The sequence below is a fragment of the Euleptes europaea genome, chromosome 9 (genome assembly GCF_029931775.1).
Source record: "Euleptes europaea isolate rEulEur1 chromosome 9, rEulEur1.hap1, whole genome shotgun sequence".
NCBI lineage: Eukaryota > Metazoa > Chordata > Lepidosauria > Squamata > Sphaerodactylidae > Euleptes > Euleptes europaea.
In genome coordinates, this window is record NC_079320.1 from 24,608,876 (window position 1) to 24,626,011 (window position 17,136).

A 17,136-nucleotide genomic window follows, 5' to 3' on the forward strand; every position below is an offset into this window, starting at 1 on the left:
AGCTAGAAGGGGACTGAACTTCAGCAAGGGTCAGGTAGCCCCAGAAGCAGGAGGTAGATTCCAAGATAATTTTTTGAGGGACAGAACTCTCACTTGGGATGCTGGGATTGTTCCAGCAGTGTCCAAAAGCCAACAAGTACACCTTACCTGAATTGCCATCTCCAAGTTCAGAGCTCCTTTTCCTCCTCAGAGAAGTCTTTGGGGAATTACCCACAGACTTCAGGCAGTGTGGATTCTGAGATCTTGAGACTACTTGAGCAGATGATGCTGACTTCAGTTCCTTATCATAAGCGTCTGGGGCTAGACCAGAGCACCAAGCAGAACGTCAAGAGAATATGAACAAGTATGTCCAGGAATTTGTAGGTGAAATATAGAAGACAATTTCTAGAACAAAATGAAGGAAGATGCCATCAGAGTGTGAAGCTCAAAGCCAAAGGGAATGTAAACAAAGGTTGTCTTCCTAGGGTTTTTTAATCGATGTCAAAATACTTTTTTATAAAGATTCAAGCATGCACTTAGCATATTTAAGTAGAGTGATTTAATTTTTACACAAAAACAATGCCCCATTTTTTGTGTGTGAGAATAGTAAGCTTTTAAATATTTTAATTCATAACTTCTTTCTTGTTCATCTTTCGATTTGTTTAGTGCTATTTTTGTTACTCTTCCTCCACCCGCTCCCATTATGGTCATGACCTTGTTAAGCCCCTTTACGCACCCAGGCTCCTGCATAGGGTTGCCAGGTCCCTCTTCGCCACGGGCGGGAGATTTTTCGGGCAGAGCCTGAGGAGGGCGGGGTTTGGGGAGGGACTTCAATGCCATAGAGTCCAATTGCCCAAGGGGCCATTTTCTCCAGGTGAGCTGAACTCTTTTGGCTGGAGATGTAATAGCAGGAGATCGCCAGCTAGTACCTGGAAGTGGTCAATCCTACTCCTGCATACAAAGCAGGACTTTTTTCCTTTTATTTTTTTCAGTTCGGCAGGCATCCCCTTACCCTAATTTCCCTTAACACTTATTTGTAGGTAACTCAAGCACAATATAAAGTGTTGTGGAAGGATAGATTTTGGTCTAGTGCCAAGTTACTGTCTGTCAGATATATTTATGACTGAAGTTGATGCTGGAATATGTGCACATATAGACAAAGCCCGTCCAGTGCAAAATCCTTAAAGCCTGTAGCAACAGATTATGACATGGCTTTGATATGAGGCAGAGTTTCACGGCTCAATACCTGACAGATAACCAAAACAAAGAGCCTGCTGTAATTCTGTCATCCCTCGCTGGCAAACGAAATTTTTAGATAGGAAATGACAGGAAGGGAGAATGAAATCTTTTGGCCTTCTGGCATTAAATGACACTCTATTTATAAAACTGTGCAGACCTAACATGATAACTTTACTTTTTCCCCATTTTAAAAAGTTCATGTTAGGATGACAGGTTCCTGAGCTAACCTGTCTGTTTTTTTAAAAGGAACTGATATGGGAAATCATTTTAAAGGAGTTCACAAGGTACTAATTTGCCTAGGAAAAGAGTCTTAAGGGAATAAAATATCTTCATACTTTATGTTCCTCGATCATTAGACTCTTAAGAGTTCTAGAATTTTATATTCAAAATAATTCTCAAAAATATACTCCTTTATTCTACCCCCACCCCACACACATTCCTCAGTCAAAATTCTTCTGGCTTGATTCAGATGTAATGTTCCTTATCACACAACCATACTTTGATCAGAGGCATGACTCCCTGCACACTCCCATATCATTAAAATTCCCTTTTTGGGGGCTGACCACTTTATGCTTAAATTCAAATAAACTAGAGGCGATTTTGGCAAAAATAAAAAAGGGCTTTTTATTCCTGAGACACCCTCTTTTTCAGAGGGTGCTGATATTTACAGTTCTGAAGAAGATGAATAAAATGATGAATAAAATGAATTCATCAATACTTGCATTCTCCAGTATAGATATGAATACTTTAAAGAAGCTAAGGAAGCTTGGTGTTGGCATTTGTGCAAATTGTTCACAGTGAGGAGGATTTGTGCATGGCGAAAGTGGGAGATCTTTAGCATCCTTATTGCCTACGAGTTAGGAACCAAGGAAGAATAACTGTGTTTTAGCCACCAAAATTGCTTAGCTGTAGCCATACCCATATTATCTTATGGTGTCCACCTCTCACGGTAATATAGGTGGAGGGTTCTGTGCAAAGGGTCTTGACAGTAATGACCCCCCCCCCCATTTTTTTTTTTTTGTGTGTGTGTGTATTTCAGATATTTTGTGCTATATCTCAGAGGAACTCAGTGGTTTCATTTGGTTCCCAGAAGGCCTTTTGTCCAGGCAGTTTACAAGATCAGACCTGGAATCCCCGTGGTATAGTGGTTAAGAGCGGTGGTTTAGAGTGGTGGACTCTGATCTGGAGAACCAGGTTTGATTCCCCACTCCTCCACCTGAGTAGCGGAGGCTAATCTGGTGAACTGGATTTCTTTCCCCACTCCTCCAGATGAAGCCAGCTGGGTGACCTTGGGCTAGTCACACTCTCTCAGCCCCACCTTCATCACAGGGTGTCTGTTGTGGGGACGGGAAGGGAAGGTGATTGTAATCTGGTTTGATTCTTCCTGAAATGGTAGAGAAAAGTTGGCATATAAAAATCAACTCTTCTGCTGCTTCGCTTTAAAAGGAGAACTTAATCATATGCCTTCATACCATGCTTTGGCCCACTCATCCAAGTCCTACTTTTATCATTGGACAATGGGTGTTTGGAGAGGCCCTCATCTTACAGACCAGTTGTTTGATTTTTCTTTATTCATCACGCTACTGTTCCCAAACGGGCCTAAAGGTTTTCTGAGCTCCTTGGATTACTATTTTTATGTTTCCATCAGAATTGTGGACTAAATCCTTTTTTAAAAGTACATCCAGGTTTTTTTTTTTGTTTCTTTTGACACTATTTCAGCAGGCTTGATTGTTTCAAAGAGATTGTTGCTGGAGAGGCTGGTTCTGTCTGTTTGTTTTAACTGGCAGGACTTCCAAGTGCAAGGTCACTTCCAGGTCTCTCCTGCGAAAGGCAGGTCTCCTTGCGGCAGCAAGCTTTCAATTTAATTCTGCCTAGGAGGTTTACAAGGCAGGAACATAGAAATATTCTCTCCAGCAGCCCTGCTAGGTCCTAGTTGCTCCACAAATTCTAGATGGCTGATTGCCTGATACGTATCAAAATTAATATGATCTTGAAATACTTCCTTGTTAATAACTAATGTATTCAGCATTATAAATAAACAGGGAACATGCTAAATAATTAGTGTCTCTTTCCACAAAAAGGCTGGTTCCTGTCCAGGGGTGTTGGATTTGCCTTGCTCTTGGTCAAAATCTAGATTTTGACCCAGGGCAGGGCAAATCCCAAGAGAAAAGGCAAGCCTAATGTGATGAACGTTCTCTAAATGCAATTTTTGAATGTAGGTTTCATTTTTATTGCTGGTGAGGATTCTGGGTTAAGCCGTGATGTGACTGATTCCTCTAATTTTAGCTTAATACTGTGGAGGTAGGGTTGCCAAGTCCCTCTTTGCCACTGGTGGGAGGTTTTTGGGGTGTTGCCTGAGGAGGGCGGGGTTTGGGGAGGGGAGGGACTTCAATGCCATAGAGCCCAGTTGCCAAAGCGGCCATTTTCTCCAGGTGAACTGGTCTCTGGAGATCTCCAGCCACCAACTGGAGGTTGTGCAACCGAAACAAGAGCTAGTGCCCCAAATGTGACTACTGGAATTCTCAAGCACTTATGGCAAAACAGACAAAAATATGCTGATAAGGCAATCGTTATATTGTGCATACAAACCGCAAAATGCAAAACAGTGATATACACAAATAATTTCAAAGAAGAAATTACAACAGCCCATGTAATTAAAGGTCCTTGCAGCTTGTAAAGGAGTCCTTGCAGCTGTGTAGGTTGAACTCCAAGCAGCTTGTAAAGGAGTCTTTGCAGCTGTGTAGATGAACTCCAATTGTAAAGGAGTCCTTTCAGCTGTGTAGGTGACTACATTACGTGAGCTCAGGTAAAGTCTTCTTGTTAAGTCCGCGTGGGGAGCTTCTTGTTAAGTCCGCTTGGGGAGGACACACGAGGTTGAGACGGAGTTCCAACAACAACGCTTTATTGTAGTACAGAACAGAACTGGGCATACAGTGGAAATGGCCCCGCTTATATGCTACCCTGGCCGCCCGCGGCCACTCCCCCCCAATCCGTGATAGGAGGGTAACAACCCCGGGGTACCAATAGCGCGCGCCGGCTTAGGACCAATGGCGTTTGCCGGCAGGGGGCCAATTGCGTGTGCAGGGTTTAGGATCCTTCTTCCAAGACTCAAGCTCCTCCGTTCCCCTGCCTGTCTGCCAACTATGTACATATGCAACACTTCTTTTCCTGCAAAATATATTACATTCAGTGTATAACAAAATGTGTTTTCTAGTAATTTAGTAGCTTTCAATTGCTTCCCCCACCCCCGGGTAAGGTCTGTGTGTCCTTTAGCATATCTCTTAATCTGAAATCAATTAGGGCAAACTATTTCCTTCCGCGTTTTCTCCCCATAATGTTTCTTCATTAGCAGCCTTAATGGTTGTTCCTGTTAAAAGACTTGATGAAATTAAGCTTTTTAAAAATGTGTGAAGATCCTAATTAAATACTCCTTGATTAGTCTCTGACACTCTCCTTTAGGGATTTTGAAAAATGTATGAACAGGGACATCCACAGATTATGGCCAGGTTTTGTGGTCAGGCTTTGTAGCCAGCTTCCTTATGGATTAATGCCTTCTAACCAGAGGCCAGCTGAACAGGGGTGGGAAGGAGCCTGGGAAAACTTCCAAAGTTGTTCATGGAAATGAAAAAGGATCAGTATCATACAAAGCCTGAATTTTTGGTATTCAGTTGAAAACTGCCATTAGCCATTATCAGGTGATGATGCTGACTGAATGTGGAGTGGTGTCTCTCTAATTGTACAGTTAAATCATTTGCACTGGAAAACAGTGAAAACTAGTTTAATTTTATACCTGAACTATGGTGATTGAATTAGTTCCTCCTGGGTGCCACTTGGTCAGTTTGAGTCATGTCAACTGCTCATGGTCACACTTGGAACAAACAAACATGTCATTTGAAAACAGAGAACTCCCCATAGTAAGATGTATAATTTAGACCAAACCAACTATGACTTTTTCAACCAGGTTAGGGACTGGGTAAAGAGTGAGCATATTAAGATAAATATAAAAGATTAAATTCTTGAATGGTAAAATGTAAACAGATCTACTGTCAATCAATTTAAAAAAAACAGAAGAAGGTATTGAAGGTGGAGTACAGAAAACACAACTATTATTTTGTGGAGTAAATGAGGTCTAAAGAAAATATAGTTTTAAATATCAGATTATTTAACTTGTAATATGCATACATACCTGCTTGCTATTACAATCTATTGTTGTATGTATCAAATACAGAAAATAGCTGAGCTATAGCCAAAACAATAATGAAAGCTATATATTGAAGGCTTAGACCTAAAGCTTCTGGCATGGATAGCAGAAGGGAATCATAGTGTCCAACCCTTAATTTTCATAAACACTGGCATAAAATTGATCCTTACAAGAGGGAAATTGTTATGAGTACTAATACAGTCACCATAGTTATTTCACATGTAAAGTTACACTTATTTCTACTCTGTTTTCCTGTGCAAAGGATTTCACCATACAGTTACAGAGACACCATTCTGCATCCAGAGATAATGACTAATGGTGGTTTTCAGTTGCATATCAGAAGCTGAGATTTGGTATGTCTCTGGCTCTTATTTATTTCCACGAGCAGCTTTGAAAAATTTCCCCCAGGGTCCTTCCCACCAAACCTTTTAGGTCATGTATAGGCGATACAGGCATGTTTCTTGAACTTGCTTTTAAGGTATAGCTGATGTGGTTCTGTGTATTATTCTGAAGACTTTACAGGATGGAAGCCTCCAATGACCATGCTCAACTTGCCACACAAACTCTGAAAAGGGGCTATCAGGTGCTTTATGGGCACTGTTGAGGGAGGAGGGGGGGCTTGTGATCTGTGGAAACTTTATCATCAAAATGGGGTCTTTGAGTAGCTAAAGATTGAGAGCCACTGTATTATGGCATGGGTTGTACTTCCCACGAGCAGACCATCACTCATGGAATTATGCTTTCCATTCCTGCTACTTTTGCTAATTGTGTCCCCCAAATCATGCCCTTCAGGTCATTGGCCCCACAGGAATAGTGTGGGGATAGAGTGAGGATCTGCACTGGAAGTGGAAATCAGCAAAAACGATTCCCCATTTCTGCAGCTTTGCCAGCAGAAAACATAATATCCTGCCCAATGATTGGCCATTATACATTTTAGTGTATTTACAAGGTTTTTTTTTTAATAAGGCATATTTTTCCAGCATGTATATATTTTTGACTAGTAATAGAAAACAGCTACCTCAAGTTTGTCTTTTCATACCTAATGCCCTTGTTTCCATTGTCCTATAATAAAAATACCAAAAGTAAGTAAGTGGAAGAACTTTTACTGGTTATTTTGTCAGTCACTTTAAATTGCTGAAAGGTACTTACAGAACAAAGGCTATTCCTTTTCACAGAAGATCTTGATGGAAATCTTTTATTTTGTTTTGCGTTATACATTAAAAATCTTCACAGCTAGAATGTATTTCCAGCCAACTCATATCTTCAAGTTGGCAAACATTTAGTTACATACTTCGGTTTATTTATGTTATAATTCACTCTCAGTTTGGCAGCAAACCTGAAAACACCTATATTGTGAATGGAGTGGGTGCAGAGGAGAGCGACAAGGATGATCGGGGCCTGGAGACCAAGCCCTACGAGGAAAGGCTGAGGGACTCGGGAATGTTTAGTCTGGAGAAGAGGAGGTTGAGGGGGGACAGGATTGCTTTCTTTAAGTGTTTGAAGGGCTGTCACTTAGAGGAGGGCAGGGAGCTGTTCCTGTTGGCAGCAGAAGATAGGACTCGCAATAATGAGTTTAAATTACAGGTGGAAAGGTACTGGCTGGATATTAGAGAAAAAATTCTTACAGTGAGAGTAGTTCAGTAGTGGAATTGGTTGCCTTGGGAGGTGGTGAGCTGCCCCCTCGCTGGCAGTCTTTAAGCAGTGACTGGACAAACACTTGTCAGGGATGTCTAGGCTGATCCTGCATTGAGCAGGGGGTTGGACCAGATGGCCTGTATGTCCCTTTCCAACTCTGTGATTCTATTAATAGTTTACTGAGGGCTGTGACATTGTTTATGAACAAATGATTTCCTACATGAATCTCTTGGTTATGATCCAGCAAAGCAAATTTTACATTCAAAAAGGAAGTTCTGTTTTTGTTTTTGGCACACCTATGCCCCAGTCTTATATCTAACAGCCAGGTGTGGCCCCAGTACAGATCCAAACATCTGCACAGTGGAGTGAACCAGTGCCAGGGTATAGATTTCTGCAAGTCTAGGGGAATTGTAGGGTTGAAGAAAAATAAAAGCCTTAAACGGGGTTTCTCTACCCGCCCCCTCAGTGTAAAGAACTGTATCGGCACATGCTCAGACACCAGGGCAAAGACAGAGTTGGAGCAGCAATTAAGGTTGTTATAACACCCAAAGGTTGTGTCAGGCATTAAGGCAGTGGCCAGGGAGGAGGAGAAGGCCGCAGGGAGGGAGGGAAGCAAACATTTGGGAGAAAACAAAATCAGTGGTGCAAACGGCAGTGGGGAGGCAGGGCCAGAGAGGTTGGAATAGATGAGGAGGAAGGAAAAATGTGTGTGTGTTAAGTGCTGTCAAGTCGCTTCTGATCTATGGCGAACCTATGAATCAATGACCTCTAGAATGTCCTGTTAACAGCCTTGCTCAGGTCTTGCAGACTGAAAAATGTAGGCAGAGGGAAGTGGGCAGGGAGCGTAGGGGGAAAATGGACCCAGTGGAAGGGGAAATCTGTGGGCCAGTTGGAAGGGGTAACTGCTGTGTAGAGGGATTAAAATGCTGGGGCATGTGTGTGAATCTTTTATATACACAGATGTCTGGACCACTGCCGTTAAGTATAGGATAAGTAAGAGACCCAGCTGTTTACACAATAATATGCCACAATTTGGTTGGCTGCCTGATCCAGCGTGGTGTAGTGGTTAAGAGCTGTGGACTCTAATCTAGAGAACCGGGTTTGATTCCCCACTCCTCCACATGAGCGGCGGACTCTAAACTGGTGAACTGGGTTGGTTTCCCCACTCCTCCACATGAAGCCAGCTGGGTGACCTTGGGGCTAGTCACAGTTCTCTCAGAACTCTCTCAGCCCCACCTACCTCACATGGTGTCTGTTGTGGGGTGAGGAAAGGAAGCAGATGGTAAGCCGGTTTGATTCTCCTTAAAAGGTGGAGAGAATCAGCATATAAACCAACTCCTCCTCCTCCTCCTCCTTCTCTTACTCCTCTTCCTTCTCCTCCTTGAGTGCCAGCACAAGCTTGTTCCATAACGTTCAGAGTAACATCTTTCAGAAGCAAATACTATGCGCTCCTTCTAAGCATGCCTGAAACATTGCCTTGATACTGCCGCTGCTTGGTTTTGCTGTACTAGGAGGACCTCACTTTCCCCTGAACAGAATCTCTATATACTGTCATTTGAATTAGTCTGTTTTAGTGCTGAACTCCAATAGACTTTGGGAATAGAAACAGGTCTTAATTTTTCGTAGTGTATTGGATTCTTATTAAAATACGTAGCATACCAGAATGCTCCAAAATATTCATTTCCTTTTCCAGTTCATCTTGCCCGGGTATCTAAAAGAACAGAACATGCCGTTCAGATTAAATCCTGTCAGTTAAATTTAGCAAGTGTTTGTTACTGACCAGAAGATTGCTGTGTTTTGAAAATTAACTAGAAACAGATTAGGCCTATCTTGAAAGATTATATGATCCAGACATAACACAAAAAGCTGGTACTTGGATGTGTATAATTAAAAACACTCTCCCCTCAAAGGCTTTTTTGTATTATGATTACAGAATGGGAGATACCTGTTTTTATGCTAAGAATCAAAAATCCAGTTTGGGGTTACTATTCTTAAATGTTTTGTCCATTGGTTACGGACAAGCCTAATTGGGAACAGTTACCTGAATAACTGTTTTACCACAGCCCAAAGATTTAGGGCAGTGGACTGGTTTAAAGCAAGCAACGGAAACAGAAAACACTAGGTGCAACGAGGTTAACAGAGAGAGAGAGAGAGAGAGAACAAATGAAGGGTATAACACCTGACTAGACTCAACCACCAAAGCCAACTCAAATAAAAATATTTTAGAAAGTTTATGAAAGATATCTGGACTTCAAAAAGTCTTCAGGGGGGAAACATATCTGCTAATATGAAAAAGTGACCGCTCTCTCTCTCTCTCTCTGTTTAGGACTGCACTGTTAAAAGCTTAAGAGGGTATTGGGAGCAATTGTTTGTATTCTAATAAGCCTTAATTTGTGGAGGAAATGCTGTTGCTATAGTGTTACAGGCAAATCCCACTCTCTTGGCTTCCCACAAACAGCAAAGTTGAATTATTCAAGAGGGCATTTCTGCGGCACTTTACACACACACACACACAATAGAGTTATACTGCACAAAATGGTTCATAAAGTTACTTGGATAAATTATTAGAGGCTGTGGTCTATGCTGCTATACATACCTTATTGTAGGTAGGATCCTATTAATGTAATTTCTGTACCACTTAATGTGACATATGCAAACTGATGCTATGCTTCAGTTCTTTCTGATGGTTCCAGACTTCTAAAATCCTATTGCATTGGTTATTGAATGTCCCATGTTGTTGATTGTACTGACTTACGATGTGTGAACCCCCTTGAGTCCTGGTGAGAAAGGTGGACTATAAATAACGTAAATGAAATAAAAAATAAAATCTAGTAGAAATTATGATGCTTGGGTTTGCCTGACAATGTCATTGGAAGAAATAGTTACCTTTAGAGTTGTTATCCTGATTGTGAGTTTCAGAGCATTTCAGCCACAGATGCATATGGAATACTGTAAGATACCTTATTCTGTCTGTTTGAACTTTTTTAATATTTTAATTTGAGTCTCTGAAAGGTAGGCTACGAACGAAATAAATAAATAAATGGACAAGTCATTGTGAACTGTTACTTGAAGACTTTCTAATCATGCACATATCACATTCTCTAGGATGATCACATGTAGCCAAAGAGGTTCACAAATTATGCTTGGCACTTGTCAGGGATGCTCTCTAGGCTGATCCTGCATTAAGCAGGGGGTTGGACTAGATGGCCTGTATGGCCCCTTCCAACTCTATGATCCTTTGATTCTAAGTAAATACAATTTGTTGGTGGCACTATCCCTTCTCATCCCCGCATTCGCTGGCATGCAGGGCCCCATTTCTGACTGAGAACACCAGCCAGAGATCGACCCCAGAAACTAATTCCATAATGGAAAACATTGTGTGGAACTCAGACTCAGGAAAACAGCAATTCTGTATCTATTGATTGATTAATTGATTGATTGATTAAGAGAGAGAGACCATTATATCCCTGACCGGGGTGTGTGTGTGTGCATTCAAGGGCTGTTTTGGCCTTTGAAAATGAACTCATTGGAGCCAGGCCTGGTAGCAGCCACCAGGTGACTTGTTACCATGTGACTGGCTTGACTCACCACTCATGTTGAGGAGTAGGGAATCAAACCCAGTTCTCCAGATTAGAGTCCACTGCTTTTAACCACTACACCACGCTGGCTCTCTATGCCATTTTAGTTACTCAAAATAGTTATAGGAGTAATATGGAAACGTAGCTAATCCAAAACAATTTTAGATGAACACTTTAAACTACATACAATGGAAAAATAACTTGTTTCATTATTTTTGATTTATACTAACCTTGGTTTTATGTGTATTTGCTAGAATCAGCTGTTCATATCATGCCAAAGTTCACCCTGAAACCTAATCATCCTTCATGACAGATGGATTTTCTTTGTCTAAACTTGCAAGCATTTGTAGATTCTTTATTAAGCCTATTACCAGTTATGGTGATAACAAGGGTTTCTTTTTGAATGTAGAAAGCACTGATGGTTTGTATTGATTGACATGGAATTTTAGAACTTGTGTACTATGATCTATCGTGCTAGCTCACATATTTAAGCAGACATTATTAATCTGGAGTCTGATGGGTTAAAGAGAGTCTGTGAAGTATGTGAAGGTTTGAAAAAACAACAGATCATAATTAACTTTCAACAACAAAGTGCATTCAAAACCTACCGCCCAGCTTCCTTCATTGTTCTTGGTAGAAAAATGTGCCTTATTGAAAAGGCCACTGATTGGCCTTCCTAAAAGCATGAAGGGAAGGCCTGGGGAGGGGCTTTTTATCTCATTGGCAAATGCTGAGAAAGTTAAAGTATTTTTAAGACTTTACCAAATGCTGGTAAGATGATCAACACAAGGCTATTAAGTTTTATGGTACTTGTATTAATTGTGTCACTTTTGATGCTACAATTGTTGAAGCTTCAGCGTAGAATTATGATACAGTAATTACAGTATATTCAGCAACTTGATGGACATCCTTCTATGTGTATTTAAATTGGCCATGTTGTATTTAAGAGATGTCTATTTGCCTACGAAAAGGGTGTGTTTTTTTACCATTAAATAAAGACCAAAATATGTTTTTAAATCACAATTTTAAATCTCAAAGGATTGGAGTACTGAGTTGGGCTGGTGTCCAGACACTCAGTAGTGAGCAAAAGCTTTATTTTCCACCCACCTCTTGGTCTCTCTTCCAAAAGCGAATAAAAGGATTTATAGCTGCTTTGACATTTTATCTTAATAACAGAATGAATAATACAAAAGCCCACCCTGGAAAGAATGCTTGGTGCAAGAGTTGCTAGGTGTTTTTTTGGTGTTTTTTTTTTTTTTTTTGAACTTGCATTAACAGATAGCTAGGCTGGGAGTACCTATAAATCACAGTATTCTAAACTTTGAGTCTCAAGAACATGTGTCTGATTGTTCTCTGTATTTTAGTGGAATTAGCTGGGTTGGATATTTGTATAAGCATGAGTTACCGTCATTGGGGAAATTTGTAGGGCCTGCAGTTATGTCAAATTTATGTTCTGAAATTTTAATGTAATGTTTAATATTAACATTACAGAAGCAAAAGAAGTTATTTCAAATTGAACATTTAATGGGTTTTATTTTTAACATTAGAAAATATATTTATGAAGCTGTTAGTAAAGCAGATATAAAGATGTTAACAGTTTTAATTAAAACATGTAGATTAACTGAATTTAGGTTGTGTTTCAACTTGTTGCTTGTGAGCTAGCTTTTCACCTGTTTCAAGATATGTTAGAATACAGAAAGAAAGGGGGGGAATCATATTGCTTTCTTTGGAACACTGCCGAGCTCATTTAGTGTGTTCCCATTCTTGATAGCTGCATGTTCTAGACAGAACTGTTGTTTACAAAAGTTACCTACTGTCCTTAATGAGATTAAGTATGAGCCATTCCTGGGAAGTGATAGTTTCCATGTTTCCAGGAAATGGATAGTTCCACTCATTTCAGGGTTATAACAAATCCCCAGAAACATTTTGGTTATTAGCAATTTAATAGCTTCTAGTAATGCACAGTTCAAACCGTGTATGAGCTAGAAAGACATGTATATGTCAGAAGATGGCGACATGCAAAAGTGCATGAAATAGTCCTGTGTAGAGTTGCCAGGACCCTGTTGGCCACCGGCAGGGGATGGGTGTGTGTGTCTGTGGATATCACACTCATTCTTCAGTGCTTGTCGTACGTCACTCACTTAGAAATTACCAGTAATTGTGACATCCTGATGATACTGCAGCACAGTCATTCCCAACCTTTTTGGTATTTCCAGATTGTTCTTACCTCCTCCTGCAGTTCCTTCAGGCCCTCAGCTTCTGTAGAATTAATATTTGTAAAAGACTTCTATATGTCAAAAAACTGAAGAACACTTGTCTTAGGTTTGTGTTAAACTGGACTTCTCTGAAATGCTCTCCTGAAGGACAACATGATGCATTGCTTTATTCATTGATTGTTGACATTTTGTATTTCACAGTGAATTTTGAAAAATGTATTGCAAGATAGTATAGAATTCTCGTAAATAAAATAACCTTTGCATGTCTTATTGAGATCTCATAGTTATAAGTGCATCAGTGTCTCTTTAAGCACTATTTGATCTTTTTTGCATTGATCTGTAATGCCGGCAAAACCCATCGTATGATTAAGATCATTTTGGAATGCAAAGAATTGGCTGTACAAAGGATAAAAGAGGAGAGAGAGAATATTTCTAAAGAGAGGCAAAAATACCTTCAAGTATATGTGATTTTTATTTTCAAATGGGACCCGTAAAGCATTAGATTAAACATTTCTAATTATCGTCAGCAACTTGTTTTGTTCATCAGTTTGCTTTATCCAGTGTTGAAGAAATTCCTTTTAGGAGTTTAATAAAATTCCATACTAAAGAAAACAACTAACCCTTAATTATTTCCAAGACCCTTGTTAATCTTCAAGTCTCCTTATTGGCACTCCCACTGGTTGTAATCTTTGTTCAGGCTGTGTTGTGTGTTGTCCAAATAGTTTTCTCAAACACAAGCAATATAAGCCTTCTAAAGGGGAGCCTGTGCAGCTTTTCATTCAATATTGTCAAGGGTCATTCCAATAGCTACTTGGCCTTTCCAAGAAGGCCTATGCAAGGCAAGGCTATTTTGTGATGTTCAAAATGATCAATTTTACATAGCTTACCTTTAATATAGAACAAATTGGTAGAAAGTAGTAGCAGAAATGACTTCTGAATTAAAAATTAGAAAGACATATTTGTGCTTCTCTGTCTTGAATGACCTTTTCAGTCATCATTTGTATGTATTTCCCTTTCCATGGCTACATCTAGAGATAATAGTTTGTGGGCTTGAATAGAAAGCAAGAAAGCTGTTTGCTTTGTTAAACATAATATACAACACATTATGTTCAGCAGGGTTGAGTTACCTCAAATCCTATATGTTCTATTTGGTGCTCCATAGTTTTATTAACTTGACCTGACCTCTCTGATCTCTTCAAACCATTTAGGCTAGGTTATGTGATTTCTAAAACGTAAGAATATGGCATTTTTTCATGTAGCATCTTGGGTATGTAAACAAATCAAGTAGGTCTGTAGAGCCCCTTTCAGAAATTGATTAGTACTTTCCTCAAGGCTCTTACTCTAAATGCCAGTTCAGGAAACTACTTGCTGTATGTTATCTGCTAATAGCTCTGGTGTGTGTGTGTGTGTGTGTGTGTGTGTGTGTGTGTGTGTGTGTAAAGTGCCTTCAAGTCACAGCCGACTTATAGCGACCCCTTATGTGGTTTTCATGGCAAGAGAGACCAACAGAGGTGGTTTGCCAGTGCCTTCCTCTGTAGATGTACTTAATTTGCTTATAGACCAGTGAGAGGTCATATTTTTAGATCTTTCAAAAATGTTTGACATAGTAGAACACAATATTTTATTGAAGCATTTAGAGATTAGATGCTCTCCGATGGTTTCTCTCTCTTTTGTATTGTAGGACATATACAATTTCTCTTGTATAAGTAGAATCAATGTTGTCGTATTTGTACTGTGGAGGCCCTCAAGGGTCAAACTCTCTCACTTGTGCTCTTCAGTATTTATTAAATGTGGTTGCCCATTGCTTCAAAGTTGACTATCATTCAGCTCCATATTTATTCACTGTACCAGCGTCTGGAAACTTTGAGCCAAACTTGGAAAGGCTGGGGGAGGGGCAGCGGCTGCTGCGGTCTCCCCCCCTCCCCCAAGCTGTTGTCCCTCATGAAAATCAAGCTGGGGGGTAGTTATTGGCTGATTTTGCTGCTCCATGAGCACAGTTAACGAACTCGTAATTAGATGGCTTTTACTTATTTATGTGTTTGTACCTTGCTTTGCAGCAAAAAAAATTGGCTTACAGCAATTAATGACAAATGCAGACATTAATGATTATTAATACCATTGTAGCCCAGATATCATGGATAGATATCCTGAATGCTGCCTTTTATTCAATCCTCTGAGCAAGCTGGTGGCAGTTGATAGTTGGTACAAAGGGGCTCTCAGCAGGAGATGTAACAATATGGATTATTGTATGCATTAATTTATTCATAGCCATATTTATCCCACAGTGGCCTTCATGTTGTGCGTACTCATGCATTACAACAACATGAAGACCCCTTTACCTATGATTTATGATTACGTCCAGTTAAAAAGGTAAAGGTCCCCTGTGCAAGTACAGGGTCATTCCTGACCCATGGGGTGACGTTACATCCCGGCGTTTCCTAGGCAGACTTTGTTTACGGGGTGGTTTGCAAGTGCCTTCCCCAGTCATCTTCCCTTTACCCCCAGCAAGCTGGATACTCATTACGTCCAGTTACTCCAGATTAAAATAGCAAAACTAACCCTGCTGTGTGACTTGAAACTGATGGACAACTATTTCCCTATATAATTGTAGCTGTCCCTGCTGTGAGTTTTTATACAACCACTCCACTGCATTACCTCTACAAAGAAAGGTGCTGTTTGTGTGGGGATAACGAGACTTTTCATTTCCTGATAAAATAAATCTATTCTGTGGGATCAATATGGCTATGAATAAGTTAAAGCTACAGCAACATTGCTAAGTCAGAAGTGTTTGTTTCTATTCTTGCATGTCCAGTTAAATGTATGTGAACCAGAAGTAATTACTGAGAAATAAAATGTTTTATCTTGTTACACACATTATTCATTAAAAAACATGTTCCAGGTTCTTATTTCTACACTGTAAGTTGCAACTCCTGTTCACAGTCATTGTCTACATTTCTCTAAGTTTGTGAAGCAAAATGTTGCATTTCCAAAAATCTGAATTTGAAATGAGGCTTATGCTTGCTGAACACCACAAGACATTGTGTTAAGATCAGCTTTTCACAAAGCTAGTTGTAGAGATGAGAAAAACCTCCTACTGTTGGTGTTTGGTATTGCTGCTTTTGCCTTTTTTACGTTACTGATTTTTGCTGGATTGGTGTTCTGTAGTTTTATTAAGACCTGTTTTTAAATCTTGTGCACTGCTTCAGATTCATCCAGACAATTGTCGCTTGTACAGAAACAGGATAAATACAAAACTGATAAATTGGTAGAATCCAAAGGAGTCTGTTTTATCATTACTGGGAGCATATTGTTAAAGCATTTTTGTCCCCAATACACTGGGGGTGCAGTTTGAAACTTAAATATTCCATGCAACAAACAGTGCAATCCTGAAGGGGGGTCGTGTCGGTTTAGGAGCCAACTTGACCCCCACGGCGGCGTAAGTGCCTGGTTATCCCAGGATAACGGGCACTGACACCACAGTGGAGGGCATCAGCGAAAAATAGATTGAAATTATTCTGACAAGCCATGATCAATGAGTAATGTCTTGTTTTTATTTTATAGGAAAAATGTCCAGTGATCGTGCTTTGAGGAAACAGCAACAACTCAACAACCTGGTGGCTTTAGTAACAAAGCTGGCTAGGCCGGGAGATGTGATTGTGGATTTTTGCAGTGGTGGGGTAATGTATGCTTTCTTTAATAAAATGTAGCCTCATTTCATTCTGGTCTTTCTAAATCTACCAGCACTTTCAGAATAGAAACAAACACTGGAATCTGCTTTCAAAGTCTTTTGTCAGTATTCTCTGGGAATAGTTGTTGTGAAATGGATCAGATCTGTGGGATTAAGATTTACTTCTGCATTTTTTTCTGGTTTTTCACCAGGGCCATGTTGGAATTGTTCTTGCTCACATATTGCCGTCATGTCAGGTAAGGTGTCAATAAAATGTCATCACAGACTTTTGATAATCTGGAACTTCAGCTATACAATTAAATGCAAACTTTCTGGTTTAGAGAGCTCTCATTGTATAGTTTAACATATTTTTCAAACGCCTGCCTACATTTTTCTGACACTCCTCCCCAAATACCTTTTTTTTTTCATGCTCAGCAATAAAATAGCATGAATAAAGTGAGATGTCTTTTCTAACTAAATGGGCATCTATGCAGCAGCTTCCTAAATGTTCAGATTGGTGCTCAAGAACCATACCAGTATTATGGGGGAAAACTGGCTCTTCTTTATGGTATTTCTGCGTGCCCACAGGGTTATGCCCCTGCACACTATAGTCTTTCCACT

General features: G+C 40.0%; 1 protein-coding gene across 2 annotated transcripts in view; it reads left to right on the forward strand.

The window, feature by feature from the left end:
* The window catches only part of GSTCD (glutathione S-transferase C-terminal domain containing), a 44,352-nt gene that overhangs the window by 12,198 nt on the left and 15,018 nt on the right, over positions 1 to 17,136 (forward strand). For both annotated transcript variants that reach the window (XM_056855335.1, XM_056855334.1), the window contains exons 5-6: positions 16,410 to 16,525; positions 16,728 to 16,772. In XM_056855335.1, the coding sequence (XP_056711313.1) occupies positions 16,410 to 16,525; positions 16,728 to 16,772 (161 nt within the window). The remainder of the gene's footprint in view (positions 1 to 16,409; positions 16,526 to 16,727; positions 16,773 to 17,136) is intronic.